Genomic DNA, 16,849 nt, shown 5'->3' with positions numbered 1-16,849 from the left:
ATAAAACCCAAATGTCCATCAAACATAAAATGAATAACAGAAATGTAGTATAGTCTTATGATGGAAATACTACATATCACTGAAAATAAATGACCTATAGCTACATAGATCAAGATGGAGGGATCTCATGAAATGTCAGAGTGTGCCAGTAAAGTAAGTAGTAGAACCTGCTTATGTACAGTTTCATACATATAAAAATTCAAAAGCAGGCAGAAGAAATATTTGTATATACATATATTAAACATATGTATATACACATATTGCTCAGTCAACTGAGCCACTCGTTCTTACGAGTGGCTCAGTTGGTAAAGAATTATCTGCCTGCAATGCGGGAGACATGAGTTCAATCCCTGGGCTGGGAATAGCCCCTGGAGGAGGGCATGGCAACCCACTCCAGTATTCTTGCCTGGAGAATCCCCATGGACAGAGGAGCCTGGTGGGCTACAGTCCATGAGGTCGCAAAGAGTCAGACACGGTGAGCGATTAAACACAAATGATAAAACAATAAAGACAAACAAGGAAATGAAAAGGCATTAAATTCAGGATAGTGCTTCTTTCTCCTGGATAGAAGACAATGGAACCAAAGGTTCTATCTCTTAATCCAAGTTGTGGTTACATGCATGTTCCTTTAATTATTATTATTTAAAAATGTACAAATAGCATTGTTTCCTTTTCCATGTGTTAAATATTTCACAATTAAAATGTTAGAAAATAATGAGTAGTTTTCTATATTATTCTGAAGCTGAGTCTATTATTTCTGTGACTTTGAAACTGCCTGTCCTTTCTTCAAAAAGGCTATTATCCCAAAGGCTGCAAATCTCTTTTGTGCTGTTCTGCCTAACTATGAACAGATTCCCTAAGGGTACTGATCACATGAGTGAATCTGATACAGTCACTCCCACCCCCAATAAGTTTAATGAGGACATATTTGTAAATTAACATCGTAAGTGGAAAGAGTTGTGTTCTTTGAGTCTTCCTGGGAAGGTGAGACAAAAATAACATCATCACTTTAACCTGGGTGACTGTCTGTAGAATTGCTGCAGCAATGGCCACTGTGAGATGGTGGTTAGGTCTCTTCAGGGGGCGGTCCATCAGCTCAGGGATTTAATTTCTTACTTCCAATGAAAATTGGACATTTTAAAATTCATTTATCATTTACAATGTCAGCCAATTTTTTTTTTCCCAATAATGGGAGAGCCAATTTTTTCACCCTCAGGTAAGTGTTATACTATAATCACAACCTCCCTAATCAACTTCACTAGTAACCACTTTTATCTACACTAATTTTTTCTGCCTCTGGGGATAACAGATATCTGAAGATACTATCGAATCATCTTTTCATCAAGCTGTTATATGTGTACTATTTTTAAATGCTTCTCTTATCTCTGAGTTCTAAAGAAAAGACTCTATTAAGAGAACTAAGGAGAGTTTCTTTTTTCCTTTAGAGCAAATACTTATTTACTTAATTTTTACACACTGAAATAGCATGCTTTGCAGTCTGGCATGTGCTAAAGCTTCCAGAGAAGTTGATTAAATTGGCTCTTGTGTTTACACTAAAATTATGAAGAGAATCCCATTTTTCACATAGCATAATGCCTGTGTGTCTGTGTTTAAAACTGAATCAGATCATTGGGTTTCCAGAATTCAACTAAGAAATCTTTCTGAAGGTCTGAGAGAAAGATTTACTTTTCCTACATACTGATACATAGGATTCAGGAAATTATTATTTATTATGCAGTTGTATGGGCTTCCCTGGTGGCTCAGATCGTAAAGAATCTGCCTGCAATGAGGGAGACCTGGGTTCGATCCCTGGGTTGGGAAGGTCCCCTGGAGAAAGGTATAGCAACCCACTCCAGTTCTTGCCTAGCGAATCCTTTCGGACAAAGGAGCCTGGTGGGCTACAGGGTCACAAAGAGCTGGACACGACTGAGCGATGAAGCACAGCACATGCAGTTGTATAAAATGAGTTTGTTTCCCCCTTGAGTGGAGGGACAATCCCATACCTGCTAACAGCAGATTTATTAAGAATGAAGCCGAGTAGTGCTCACACCTTCGTTTGATGCGCCACGTAGAGAGCATTCTTACTGCCTTTGTAATCTTGGTCCAGTGAACTAACGTCTTGGAACTTGCGTTTTCTCCAAGAAAAATAGAGGTGAAAAATCCTATCTTATAGGACTGGGGCTTAAGTGAAATAATGTATCCCTGGTGCTTATCAGAGTGTCTGACACTTGGTAAGAACGCCTTAGCAATTAGAAACAACCCCAAAAATGCCCTTTGACGGGAAATTGGGTAAAGGAACCGCACTGTATTCACACAGCGGAGTATTAGCAGCTAAAACGAATGCACTGCAGCAAGACACAATCCTGGATGCCCCCTAGCAGCATAGCTAGTTCTAGCAACTAGAACAAAGAGTAAGTCCTGAAACATTACACGGAGCATGATACACACTATAAAGTTAACAACAACCAAAATAGGGACTTCTCTGGGGGTCCAAGGGTTAAGAATCTGCCTTCCAATGCAAGAGAGACAGGTTCGATCCCTAGTCAGGGAACTAAGATCCTGCGTCCCTCGACTACTGAGCACACGGGCTCTAGAACCTATATGTCACAGCCCACAATGCTGCAATTGAGACCTGACACAGCCAAATAGATAAATTAATTTTTTTAATCTAAAATAAATCATCTGCTTTTTTTTTTTTAATCATCTGCTTTTTAAGCACATAGAGAGATGGAGTAAAGGAAAGTGGGGACATGATGTTTGAGGTGGAGGAACACAGGCATGGGTGGGAAGTAACTAACCTCTAGGTTGTTGTTAAGATCCTAGCTTTGCTTTCTTTGTTTTGGTTTCATGGGTGCTTAATATTACTATTTTTTAAAAAATAATCAACTAAAGAAATGCAAGTCATGAACTACTAGCAACGGTGTGTCCTGCTGTGAGGGTTAGAGTTGCCCCACTTCCCTGAGGTTTCATGCTCAGGTTGTGTAGACAATCTGAGGTCCTTCACCTTTGATCTTAAGCACGTGATAAGGACCCCTGAGCCTGTGTGTCCTCCTTCACAGGGATAGCAGACACATTTGCAGAGTCGCTTTTACTAGAGAACTCTTCTCTTGTCCATGCGATGCACATATGTCTGAGTACTAACCAAACATCCCCGTTTCCATGCTTTGATGTTTCCAGTAAGGGAGTTAAGGAAGTTAGTAGCAATCACAGAACGTTAGTGCCAAAAGGACCTCAGAGACCTGTTCGCTGTTTTAAAATGAGGAATCTGAGGCCTGCACCTCACCCATGCTAACAAATGGTGCTGTCTCTATGAGGATCACGAATCACATGAATTTAAATAGAGACCACTTGATTAACTAATTAAATATTCATTACCCTCCTGTTGTATCCAAGGCGATAAATGCTAAAAACTCTAACCCAAAAATTTCTACAGGGAACACAAAACCCTAAAAGTGCCATCTTTATGAAGTATCTTGGAGTTTCCTAGGGAAACTAATGGTGCTAATGATAAAGAACCCACCTACCAATGCAGGAGACATAAGAGATGCGGGTTCCACCCCTGGGTGGGGAAGATCCCCTGGAGAAGGAAATGGCAACCCACTCCAGTATTCTTGCCTGGAGAAGCCCATAGACAGAGGATAATGGTGGGATCAGTCTGTAGGGTCACAAAGAGTCAGACACGACTGAAGTGACTCAGCAGGCCGGCAGGCATTTATATTAAGATACATAAACGTATTGTTTGCTCAGTCATGTCCAACTCTGTGTGACCCCATGGGTTGTAGCCTACCAGATGAGATCTTCCAGGCAAGAATACTGGAGTGAATAGCCATTCCCTTCTCCAGGGGATCTCCCTGACCCAAGGATCGAACCTGGGTCTAAGATATATAAATATATATATATATATATTATATATATATCTTATATATATATAATAAGATATATATGTAAATATCTTCATGCCTTTCCTGTCTGGGACCCAGAGCTATTCAACAAACTCATCTGCTGAAAACTTGGCTAAGAATAGGAAGGATGCCCCCAAAAGTGTCTGAGCAGCCATGGTGGGTACCAGAATATTCATGTTTCCCACTAACAAGAATCCCCCCGGGCTCGCCTTTGGAGCCTGTTATGCTAACTTTAGACACAACTCTAACAAGGTTGCCTGTGCTGCTCTGAAGCATGGCATCAAAGCAGAAACTAAGAAGAAAGTGGAAAGAGGACTGATACCTTCTCTGACAAGGAGAAATGAAAGGAAGAGCTCAAAAGCAGGCAAAGAAAGCCTGGAGTTTAAGGTCCTTTTGCTTAAAGAGAGCCAGCTCTAACCATCTTAGAGGCTCCAGGGCTATCCCAGTATTACAGAAGAGCGTTGTGATTTAAGGTGAGGAGAGTGGCTGCTGGTCGTCAAGTGAAAGCTAAGTAATGTTTGAGATATACAGCTATTCAAGAGTATACGGTTTAGAAGACTTGCATCCAGAGTGGCTCAAATGAACGACATTTTGGCACTTAAAGAAGGAAAGCCGTAAGAAATCTGGAAAAACTCAACTTTGCAAAATGGCTTTTCTGTCCACCCAGAAAAAGAGAGGAGACTGTTTAATCTCTGTCATCATCCAAGATTCTGCCCTGCCTGTGTAAAATGCAGTGAGAGAGGACCTGTTTCTGAAACAGGACGTCTGCCTTATTTGAATGATCATATTTGTTGCTGTTCAGTAGTGTCCAACTCTCTGCAGCTGCATGGACTGCAGCACGCCAGGCTTCCCTGTCCTTCACCATCTCCCAGAGCTTGCTCAGACTCATGTCCATTGAACCAGTGATGCCATCCAACCATCCTGTCCTCTGTTATCCTCTTCTCCTTCCTGCCTTCAATCTTTGCCAGCATCAGAGTCTTTTCCAGTGAGTCGGCTCACGCATCAGGTGGCCAAAGTATTGGAGCTTCAGCTTCAACCTCAGCCCTTCCAATGAATATTGAGGACTGATTTCCTTTAGGATGGACTGGCTGGATCTCCTTGAAGTCCAAGGGACTCTCAGTAATCTTCTCTAACACCACAGTTCAAAAGCATCAATTCTTCGCCATTCAGCCTTCTTTATGGTACAACTCTCACATCCATACCTGACTACTGGAAAGGATGGCAAAAATTATATACATGAAAGTGCCTTAGAACTGTGAAAGTTGATGCTGATATCAGATATTTTCATTCTTTTTCTTTTATATCAGAGCTGATATTATTTTAAACCTAGGTCTTACACACAGGGGAAACCTCCTTTAAGCCTTATTATCTGTCCTGGGAGGCCTGAAGGGTTTCCAGTCACTCGTGCCCCTCTCCATGGCCCCTGCAGGGAATGTCAGGTAAGGTTGCCCACCACACCTAGACGAGAGTGGAAGAGGCTCTTCCAGAGCCTCTCCTCCCCCCACCCCCAGCCACTAAACCAGTAGGCAGTAATGTCAAGTGAAAGAAATTCTGGACCATGTGTCTCTTACCCCAGCAGCCTGAACCGCCTTGGAACACCCACAGCTCTTTGCCAGGTCAAAACTACTGTCATTAAGACCACATTGCCCCCAAGTCCTTCCCCTCCCATCCGTGATCTTCTCTTCTCTCCTTACCTTCTTAGTTTTGCCCCCACCAACCATGCCCATCTCGCTGAGGATACTGTTAAATAGCAAAGAACAGGGAATCAGGGCCGAGGGCTGCTCAGATATGCGTCCTCACTTACTCCACATTACAGTGGAATTTCAGTTCCAAAAAGGCACATTTGCTGTCACCAGTATCAAAGACGTTTAGGGGCAAGGTCAGGTTCTTGGCTCGTCTGCAGCCAGCGCACAGCCATACAGTCAGCTGAATACCATGCTCACACCTTTGTAAAATACACATTTTAATATCATAATTAGGATATGTTTTTTAATGAATCTTTTAAAAAATATTTATGTATTTTATTTTTGGCTGCACTGGGTCTTAGTTGTGGCATGCGGGCTCTTCCTTGTAGAGCACAGACTTAGTTGCCCCAGGGCATATGGGATCTTAGTTCCCCGACCAGGAATCGAACCCACGTCCCCTGCATTGGAAGGTGGATTCTTAACCACTGGACTGCCAATGAAATCCCAGGATATATTTTCTTGTTATACTTACACACAGCATTGAAATATGCCACGTGCTGCTTACCTGTCCTTTTTGTTTTAATTACAGATGTGTATCCAAGGGAAAAAAAAAAAGGGCACACACTTCCCAGTAACACCAACATAAATAATATGTACACTGAAAGGAAATTGTGTTCCTTAAGTTGTGGAAACTGATAGGCTATTATGAAACACATGTGTAGGATTACTCTCATGACATTTAGCCTTAGTATGACTTCAGAGCACTTCAGTGGAAAAGTCTGCAAAAAATAAATGACTGCCCCAAAGTTTAGACGCTCGGCATTTTTGACTTGAGGGAACTGGGAAACATTGAAAATATGCACTTAACTGCTCTTTGTTTTTCAGCATGCACATCTCTGAAAGCCAACAAGAATTCTTCAGAATGCTGGATGAAAAAATTGAAAAGGTAAGAAGTAAAGTAACTGCATATTTCAAGGGGACTGTTGCCTCATGAGTTAAGAGTAACAACATTCTGGTGTCTGTGGTACAAAGCTATTCTTGCAAGGGGATGGTTAGAATTAACAGCAGTCACCCCACACACACAACTCAGAAGGTGACTGTGAGAAGGGTTAATGTATGACTGAGCTTCCCAGGATCCTGGGCTATGGCTGATCTTTCACTGAAGGGTGGAAACTCAGAGTGAGACTGGTGAGAGCCTTTGCCTAAAAAGTGTTGCCATCATTGTGTGTTGTCCACCCCTGATGCCCTGCTCTGTTCTCAGGCTGCAGGCAAGGAGGTCCTTAGTGCCTGCTTACTACATGCCCAGGGCTTCTCTGACTTCTTTACAGACGTCACAAACATGTTGCAGTCGATACCTGCTTGAGGGAGCTGGCCATGAGACAAGTAATACGTGTATTTTACAAAGAAACTGAGGCTTAGAATGCCTGAGTATAACTTAGCCAGGTTTGCAAAGCTAATAGCGGTAGAGTTAGAATTCCAGCCCATGTCTGTCTGACTCCAAAGCAGAACCTCCAAGTCACTTCTCCATACGGGTGTGGATTTTATAATGACGGGAAGATTCAAAGTTGATCCATGTGGAAATTTAACCCATATTTATGCTCTCAGAGTGCCATATGCAAATCAACTGAATGAAGAGTAGAATATGGTAATCATTAAAGGTTTGCATGCTCATAGAATTTCAATTTATCACTGCAGGGAGTGAATTTTAAATGCTAAAGTCATACATCTGAGAACTGTAATTTGAAAGCCTTATTCTAAAGAAGAGTTAAATTCTAAATTCAGAACATATCCCAACTATGGTTAAGGCATCACAGACCAAGTTTACTTTTGAAATGTTTTCCATTTTAATTTTTATTTCTTTTTTATGGTTTGTGGTCCTTGAGTATTTCTTCATGAATTCCTAGGTTATGTATTTATCAGTCAGTGGAAGATAATGAAGAAAGTCTTAAATTGATGTTTATTTCAGTAGCAGACTCCACTCTGAGGTAGACCCCTGCCCCAAAAGAATCATTATAAAATTTTCTAATGCACCATTAAAAGACCAGCATATATTACCAATGTAAAAAATAGAAATGGGTAATGAATTAAAATAATAATTTAATCTATAGTGTTCATCGGCTGTGCTCACATACTCATTTGAGTACATATTTTTCTTTTTTACTTTTAGTGAAATTTTAGCTTATGCATGACTTTTTAGATTGAAAACATCATCTAAGAATAATTAGCAATTTTCACATATTGATTCAAAAGCTGACTAACTTGCTGATAGCATTTTGTTTTCAGTAAAGAGAAACCTAAAAAGAAACATTTTGTTCCCACTCTAATGGTGAAGATTTTTTTTTCTCTGTTTGGATTATTTCTCCTGCACTAACATTTTGGCAATAAAAATATATGCTTATTAGTTAGAGGTAATCTGCAAAAATTGAAACCTAAATTGTAAGTTATCTTTTTAAGCAACATTTATAAACCCTGAAAAAGTGTTTAAAATTATCTAATCTCTTTCCAGTGTGTCTCCATAATTGAAATTCTACCTCTTGTTACTCAAAACTGAAATTCATTGTTCTCATCTGGAATTCAATTTCCTGTCTTACTTTGCATCTAAGGTGTAGACAGTCATGTGTTTAGTGCAACAAAAGCGAAGTTTATAACTTGATCATTTGTTTGGTGTAACTTTCCTTGGACAAAGGAGAATTAGATTCAGCATAAACAGTGTTCCCACTATATATTGAACACATTCATATTCAAAAAAGGAGCGGTTATATAATCTGTGATTATTGCCCAGTTACAGGTTTCTAAGGGAGTTTTCTATCAACTCTGAGCCAAACTTTCCTGTTTCTCCTCCCTTACCTAAAGTTCATCCTTCTGAATTTTGTGAATATGCTATCCTTTGTATCATCTAAATATTAAGCCTCCCTCAAATTAAAATATTTTGTCATAATATATATGTTTGGCCTAGTATAATCTTCACAATAGTTTACATAACCAAAATTGGAAGTTGCATTCTTGTGAACTATTTTGCTGACTTTTTAACCATTGCTGAGTATTTCTTTGCTCCAATTAGCATGTGGACAATCATAAATGCAATTCAAAACTATTCTTTAGGTTTTATGTTGTTGTTGTTCAGTCGCTAAGTTGTATTCAATTCTTTGCGACCCCAGGAACTTCCACGTCCCTGTCCTTCAGTATCTCCCGGCATTTGCTCAGACTCATGTCCATTGAGTCAGTGATGCCATCCAACCATCTCATCCTCTGTCACTCCCTTCGCCTTTTGCCTTGACTCTTTCCCAGCATCAGGCTCTTTTCCAGTAAATCAGCTCACCTCATCAGATGGCCTAAGTATTGGAGCTTCAGCTGTAGCCATGGTCCTTCTAATAAATATTCAGGGTTGATTTCCTTTAGGATTGACTGGTTTGATCTCCTTGCAGTCCAAGGGACTCTAAAGACTCTTCTCCAACACCACAGTTCAAAAGCATCACTTCTTCCGTGTTCAGTCTTCTTTATGGTACAACTTTCACATCCATACATGACTACTGGAAAAACCATAGCTTTGACTAGATGGACCTTTGTCAGCAAAGTAATGTCTCTGCTTTTTAATACATAATCTAGGTTTGCCATGGCTTTTCTTCCAAGGAGCAAGCGTCTTTTAATTTCAAGTCTGTAGTCACCATCCGCAGTGATTTTGGAACCCAAGAAAATAAAACTTGTCATTGCTTCCACTTTTTCCAAATTTATTTGCCCAGAAGTGATGGGACCAGATGCCATGATCTTAGTTTTTTGAATATTGATTTTCTAGCCAGGTTTTTCACTCGCCTCTTTCACCTTCATCAAGATGCTCTTCAGTTCCTCTTCACTTTCTGCCGTTAGAGTGGTGTCATCTGCATATCTGAGGTTGTTGATATTTCTCCCGGCAATCTTGGTTCCAGCTTGTGATTCATCCAGCCCAGCATTTCACATGATGTATTCTGCATAGAAGTTAAATAAGCAGGGTGACAATATACCACCTTGAGGTACTCCTTTCCCAGTTTTGAACCAGCCAGTTGTTCCATGTCCAGTTCTAACTGTTGCTTCTTGACACACATACAGGTTTCTCAGGAAACAGGTAAGGTGGTCTAGTATTCCCATCACTTTAAGAATTTTCCACAGTTTGTTGTGATCTACCTAGTCAAAGATTTTAGTGCAGTCAATGAAGCAGAAGTGAATGTTTTTCTGGAATTCCCTTGCTTTCTCTATGATCCAATAAATGTTGGCAATTTGATCTTTGGTTCCTTTGCCTTTTCTAAATCCAGCTTGCACATCTGGGAGTTCTCAGTTCACATACTATTGAAGCCTAGCTTGAAGGATTTTGAGCATAACCTTACTAGCATGGGAAATGAGTGCAATTGTCCAGTAGTGTAAACATTCTTTGGCATTGCCCTTCTTTGAGATTGGAATGAAAACTGACCTTTTCCAGTCCATGGTTCCTGCCGAGTTTTCCAAATTTGCTGACATATTGAGTGCAGCACTTTAACCGCATCATCTTTTAGGATTTTAAATAGTTCAGCTGGAATTCCATCATCTCCACTAGCACTATCTTTGTTTGTTTTATGGGGTTGACTTAAAAAATTAAACTCAGAGCTTCATGCTGAAAATTGGACTCATTCTGAAAGGGCTTGATTTTTGAGATTTAATTTTTCTCTGGATTCCTTTTTTTCTTCCTTAAATTGTTAAGAAGCAAAGCTGAGTGAATCTGTAGTGATTTAAACCTGCCCTTCCTTGATTCATCCTTTGTATTTATTGAATGTCTCCAGGGCATGATACCTTTCAGCTCTCCTCTCCATACCAAAAGAAATCTCTGCTCTGTCTCCTCAAGGTATATGCAAAAGTACCATTGATATAAGGAAACAAAGATGATATTTATTGTGAAATTTCATATGGACGACTCTACTTCCCGAGTGGCATAGTGGTAAAGAATCCACCTGCCAATGCAGGAGACACAAGAGACATGGATCAGGCAGATCCCCTGGAGGAGGAAATGGCAACCCACTCCAGTATTCTTGCCTGGAAAATACCGTGGATGAGGACCCTGGCAGGCTACATGGGGTCGCAAAGAGTCGGACACAACTGAGCACGCGCACATGTACACACACACACACACACACACACACACAACTTCAGAAATAATCATGGTGCCAAGCTGCAGTTTACTTCTGCACCACAACTGGGCAAGCAGTATTGTAAGAAGTTATCTGTGGCAAAGAAAAGCAAGAAGCAAAAATGAATTAATTATTTAGCACTTATGAGTACCAGGCATTATGCGATGACTCAGGATAGAAAAACAGGAAATGGGGGATACAAAATAAGTAGGAAACAGTCCCTTGCCTTGAGGAGCTCAGTTCTAAAAGCAAATGTCTTTGAAAAGGTAATTATTTTAAGCATGGAGGAGTCCTTCACCCAGCACCCCCACCTCCACTATCACCGAGAGTCAGGTGTTCCTTTATTGAATGCAGATGTTTCAGGAGTCAAGTGCTGAAACTTGAGGTCCATGAACCAGGCAGTTGGGATTCTTTGGCCCCTTGACACCGTCTCACTCTGCCGGCATGAGGAAAGCGAAGACACTGAGCTGCATCTGAAGATGACCATGGGAGCAATTTTTATCAGGAGAGCAATGAGAGTTCACAAGAGCATTATAACCTCTGATCTACATTTCCTTTTCCTTTTGGAAAGTGAAAATCCTGTGAAACAATGAGAGCACCTCATTTATCTTTACCTCATTATTTTTTACTCAAGTACTTACCTGTTATTCTGTGACAATCTGTAGTTGTGCCTGACAATTCACAGGCTCCTGAATCTTATGTAAAGTGATGACATTTGCCTAGTATTGCATCTTAAAGAAAATGACGGTTCACTGCAGAGGAAGATAATGATTTTAAACTTGTCTTTCCGTATAATCAGAGGAGAAAGAAGAGATCTAGATTATTAAAACGTGGCCCTGTGGAGGAGTTTTTGAATATGATACCAATGACAGATCGCATCAGATTTTAATATATGCTTTCTAAAATAAAATATTTAAATTTACTTGTAAGAAGAAGAAAAAGTAAATACATTTTTAAAGTATCTGCCTTAAGAGTATCTTTTCCAGGCAAACACAGGGATTTATGTTTTGTTTTAGGAAGATTTAAGAACAGCAGCCAATGACTGGGAAATCTTTTGCCTTCTGAAAGAGAACTCTGAATATTAAATAAAGAATGTCTCGGCACAGAGCTATTTGCATCTAGTTAGTTTTCCTCAAGCAAGGCATCTTAAGTGTTGCATCATGGGCATCTTTTGGGAATTTTGTTAAAGTTATAAAAACACTCCCTATAAAAAGGCACATGCTATCATATACACAACATTCTGAAGTAAAACTTTAGAGTTTATATCTCTCTGGAGCCTGCCCTTGGTCCCCAGGCAAAGAACCTGTGCATTTCACTGGTATGCTTTGCTCAGATCCAGGGCCCGATGACACCCATGAGCACCCATGAGTCTCATCAGCATCTCGTCTTATTCATGTGTATCTCTGACTTAAAAGAAAATTAGGAAACCAAGCACAGATTAACTCCAACACAACCCTGTCTGCTTCCTTTCTCATCTCCCTTCTCCTCTTTGAAAACAGCTCATAGTACTTCACCACCCCCCCGCCATGGGTGAGCCATCAGCATGCACTGCACTTCACATATTCCTGTACAATTTTAAGACTCTGCCTCTGTTGACCGGAACTATTCAATATGACATTTTGAGGAAATGTCTGAGAAAGAGCAGCGTGTGGATTTTAAATCAGCTGATTTTTAAAGATGCTTATCTGTAGACCTCTACATCTATGGCAAAATCATTTATACTCAGAAAATGTTTGGGTTTGTGAAATGGCCTGAGTTCCTTGGCCCCAGAACTAGTTGGTGAGAAAGATCACGATAAGTCTGCATTTCTAAGTTTATTTCAAGGGCTCCTTTTCTTAATATTATGTCAGAACTCCGTTATGAATCAGTGTGTCGCAGATCAAAAGGTGTTTGCTTTCCATCTGGTGAAGAGACTGACTTGTGTGTAATTATGAGCTGTGATTCTGGGTTCTATGTATAAACCATTCCTGTAGTAGAGAGTTTAACCTCAGAGCTGCTGTAGAATCGAAGATGCTGTCTGGCACCGGCAGGTGATGATAGGCTTTACCTTCAGGCAGTGCATTTAGAGGTTTGCCCACCAGTGATGGGAAACACGGGACTGTTTTATCAAATCCTGAACAGTGTCACCCGGCCTGCCCCATGTGTACAGATGAAGTCATAGCTTATCCCTTCCAGCCAGCTTGCCGGACCTTCAACACTGGCAAAGAGATGCTTTTGGCGGCCTGCGTATTTTGGAAGTGGGCTGGGCTGCCAGTATCATTGCATCGAACAGTTCCTTGCTCCACAGCAAACACAACAGGGCCCTGCTTTTGCTAATAACCGGACCATTCCTGTGTCTCCTTTCCCTTCATCCCCCGCCTCGCCTACTCTCTGCCCTGTATGCATCTTGACTCATTCATCGGCCAAATTAAAGCTGTGATTACAACGGTAAGGACGTGACTCAGCCCTGTTTTGTTTCTCTCCCTACTACATAGCTTTATGCAGGTGACTTCTTACTGGAATTCAAGTTGAAATGGACCACGTACGTGCCTGCGTGCCGTCACTTCAGTCATGTCTGACTCTTTGTGACCCCATGGACTATAGCCCGCCAGGCTCCTCTGTCCATGGGATTCTCCAGGCAAGAGTTCTCGAGTGGGTTGCTATTTCCTCCTCCAGGGGATCTTCCCCACCCAGGGATCGAACCTGCATCTCTTACATCTCCTGCATTGGCAGCAGGTTCTTTACCACTCATGCCACCCACTTAGTCACGATGGTAATAGGTGCAGGAACCACTGGTGATGTGTATGCACACCGTGGGCTTTGAGGATCCCCGCGTTCCCCAGCATCCCAGGTAGCTACTAGTCATGGGGGACACAGCCAAGGAAAATAAAGCGGGCGGCAAGCCTAGAAGAAATACAGCACAACCAGCCTCCACTCACTTTCTTTTTTTCTGGAGGGCTTGATTTTCAGAGAATTCTCGAGGTTCTGTCAGCCTGGCACCTGAGAGAGTAGCAAAGGAGAGAAGAGTGCAGGTTCCAGAACAAGGGAGTACAAGAATGCAGACAAAAACCATGCCTTTTTTATGAATGTGGTGAGGCTGACTGTGCTCTGAACTCAGCGGCAACATGGGGCACAGCTGGTGAATGGTGCCGTTTTGCTGGATGTGCAAGGGAAGAACGCCCGAGAAGCCCCTCGGCAGGGAGACAGTGACGCAGGCTTGAGTCATTTTCTTGCCTTGTTCCCTATTGGCTTCTCCTTCCCATCCTCTTCCTCGGCTGTCTGCTTCCCTTCCTCCCATGGCTTTTCCACTCTTCGCCTCTAGCAGCCAGGGGACATTGCTTTAGCCATGCAGAGAACACCAGGAGACAGAGAGAGGAGAGTGCCAACCTCTGTAACTGCTGATGTTTTATTTAAGAATCTCGAAAAGGACTCGAAGCTTTACACAGATGGTATCCTAAGGACGAACACTGGATCTTATTCGTGTGTATTTCCCTCAAACCTAGCAGAAGGCCTAGCAGAGGGTTAGAACGCGTTCTCCCCAGCCGTGGGCCCAGGACACGCGCTCCTCGCTGCGCTCCGGGCCTTCCCTCCTTTGTATCTGGCTCGTTCACTGCCCTGTGCCTTCTGCAGGCAGGGACCTCCCATCCGTAGCTGCAGTCCTCTTCCTGGCCAAATGCATGTGCTTCCTCTTCTGAAAGCAGTCCTGCTTCCTGTGCCTTTTCCTCACCCCTCTGTGTAGGAAGAAAGGAATGGAACCAGCTTGTCATACTCTCCTGTCTCTGGTTGGCTAGCCCATGGAACAGGAAGAGAGTCAAACCCAACATTCTCCACTCTCTCCATCTGTGACTGGGTGGGCCAGTGGCCATCCATTAGGCCTCGCTGGGGGACGGGAGGTAGGCGAGGGAATAAGGAGAGGTTGCTGGGTTCTCTAATCCAGCAAGAACTCTGATTCTCGTTGACCAACTTCTCTCAGTTAAAAACTGTAAGGAAAGGAGGTGTGTGCTTAGCTCCCAAAACCTCTAGCCATGTTCAAAACAAATTCTAGGGTATGAGAAATTTTTTCAGAACAAAGAGCTCTAAAATTTGTCTGGAAGGCACATCTTTTTCAAGAGGCATATCAGGGCCCAGTGGCTAAGGCTCTGCTCCCAATGCAGGGAGGTTCTGTCCCTGGTCAGGAACTAGATTCCACATGCCATGCCACAACTAAAGATTCTGCATGCCTTAGCGAAGATAGAAGACCCCATGTGCTGCAGCTAAGACCTGGTACAGTCAAATAAATAAATCAAAATTTATTTATTTTGATTTATCTGGAGCCTATTATACAGAGTGAAGTAAGCCAGAAGGAAAATCACCAATACAGTATACTAACGCATATATATGGAATTTAGAAAGATGGTAACGATAACCCTGTATACGAGACAGCAAAAGAGACACTGATGTATAGAACAGGCTTATGGACTCTGTGGGAGAGGGAGAGGGTGGGAAGATTTGGGAGAATGGCATTGAAACATGTGAAATGTCATGTATGAAACGAGATGCCAGTCCAGGTTCAATGCACGATGCTGGATGCTTGGGGCTGGTGCACTGGGACGACCCAGAGGGATGGTATGGGGAGGGAGGAGGGAGGAGGGTTCAGGATGGGGAACACATGAGAAATAAAGGAATAAAAAAAAAAAAAAATTTAAAAAATTTAAGGCATATGGGTTGAAATCCCAGACTTGCTAAAGCCATTGTCCTGAAGGAAGTGAGTCTTAAAGGAGACGTATAAGGCTTCGTGTCCTACAGGAAGTGAATCCTAGGGGGAACCCATGAGTCTCCAGTCCACCAAATGCATTCCCCTGGTGAGGGGCGAGGGCGTGGTATTGAAATCTTAACTCTTAATACATGCTGCTGCTGCTGCTAAGTCACGTCAGTCGTGTCCGATTCTGTGTGACCCCTTAGACGGCAGCCCACCAGGCTCCCGTCCCTGGGATTCTGTAGGCAAGAATACTGAGAATAGACTAATTGAAGACATCTCTTTGAATTAAATCCATCAAGTGACCTGGAAATCTTCTGCAAAAATACCACATATGTTTATAGTGTTTCATTTTATCATTGTGAGGAATCAGGTATAACCGGGGAAATTGTTATAATATTACGTGAAAAAAAATTTTAATTGTGTCTATCATAGGACTGAAACTATATAAAAATGGTACACATATGGTCAGAGACTTAAGTGAAACTTTGAAAGCCTTCTGATTTATTAGGAAGACAGGTTTCCAAGAAAATTGTTTAATTTAATTTCAATTTTGATTGATGGTTTTCTTATAAAACAAGAACAATTTTATAAAATGGCCTTTTGGAGAAGTCTGGTCCCATCTGGAGAGAAATCTTTCTTAAAATGAAAATCATATCTGCTGTTTGAGCTCTTAGGAAGAGGGCCTCTGAACCCACTGATGATAATTGTATTTTCTGTGACAAGAGTGGGCAGAATAGAGCCTATGGGCCAAATCTAGCCCACCAGACAAGCATAGCTTTTATGTGTTTAAATGGTTGAGGGGAACAAAATGCAGAATAATCTTTTCTGATATGTGAAACATTATGTGAAGTTCCAACTTCAGTGTCTACAAATAAAGTTTTCTTGGAACACAACCATGCTGTTTCTTTTACTTTTATCTTTTGCATTTTTGGCTGCCTTCATGCTTATAGCTGAAGTCGAGTTGCATCAGAGACCCTTTGGAATGCAAAGCCTAGAATATTTACTGTTTGGCCCTTCACAGAGAAAGTCTCCAGTCCCTGGCTTAAGACATGGCCCGGGGACATGGCATCCCGAGTCCTGCATCCTTGCTTTGCTCTGTCCTCAGTCTTGCTCACCTCCTCATGGGGAAAAGAAAATCATTGAAGTCACCTGAGTGCCAACATCTAACAAAACTTGAGAAATAGCTCCCTTACAGCTTCTAAAATATCCTCCTTTTTGCCAGTAGAATGAAGATCTGGGTTTAAGAAACACTTCATGTGTGCTTGCTCAGTCGCTCAGTCATGTCCAACTCTTTGTGACTCTGTGGACTGTAACTCACCTGGCTGGATTTCCCAGACAGGAATACTGGAGTCGGTTGCCATTTCAGGGGATCTTCCTGACCCAGGGATGAAACCTGAGTCTCCTGAGTCTTCT

General features: G+C 41.9%; 1 protein-coding gene across 2 annotated transcripts in view; it reads left to right on the top strand.

Annotated features, from left to right (window-relative positions):
• Positions 1–16,849, top strand: part of C16H1orf21 (chromosome 16 C1orf21 homolog) — a 242,536-nt gene that overhangs the window by 215,107 nt on the left and 10,580 nt on the right. For both annotated transcript variants that reach the window (XM_086343415.1, XM_086343416.1), the window contains one exon: positions 6,473–6,533. In XM_086343415.1, coding sequence (XP_086199541.1) covers positions 6,473–6,533 — 61 coding nt within the window. The remainder of the gene's footprint in view (positions 1–6,472; positions 6,534–16,849) is intronic.

The sequence above is a fragment of the Bos grunniens genome, chromosome 16 (genome assembly GCF_055505025.1).
Source record: "Bos grunniens cultivar Pamir isolate PY7600 chromosome 16, Bosgru_T2T1.0, whole genome shotgun sequence".
Classification (NCBI taxonomy): Eukaryota; Metazoa; Chordata; class Mammalia; order Artiodactyla; family Bovidae; genus Bos; species Bos grunniens.
This window is presented reverse-complemented; position numbering and strand designations above follow the sequence as displayed.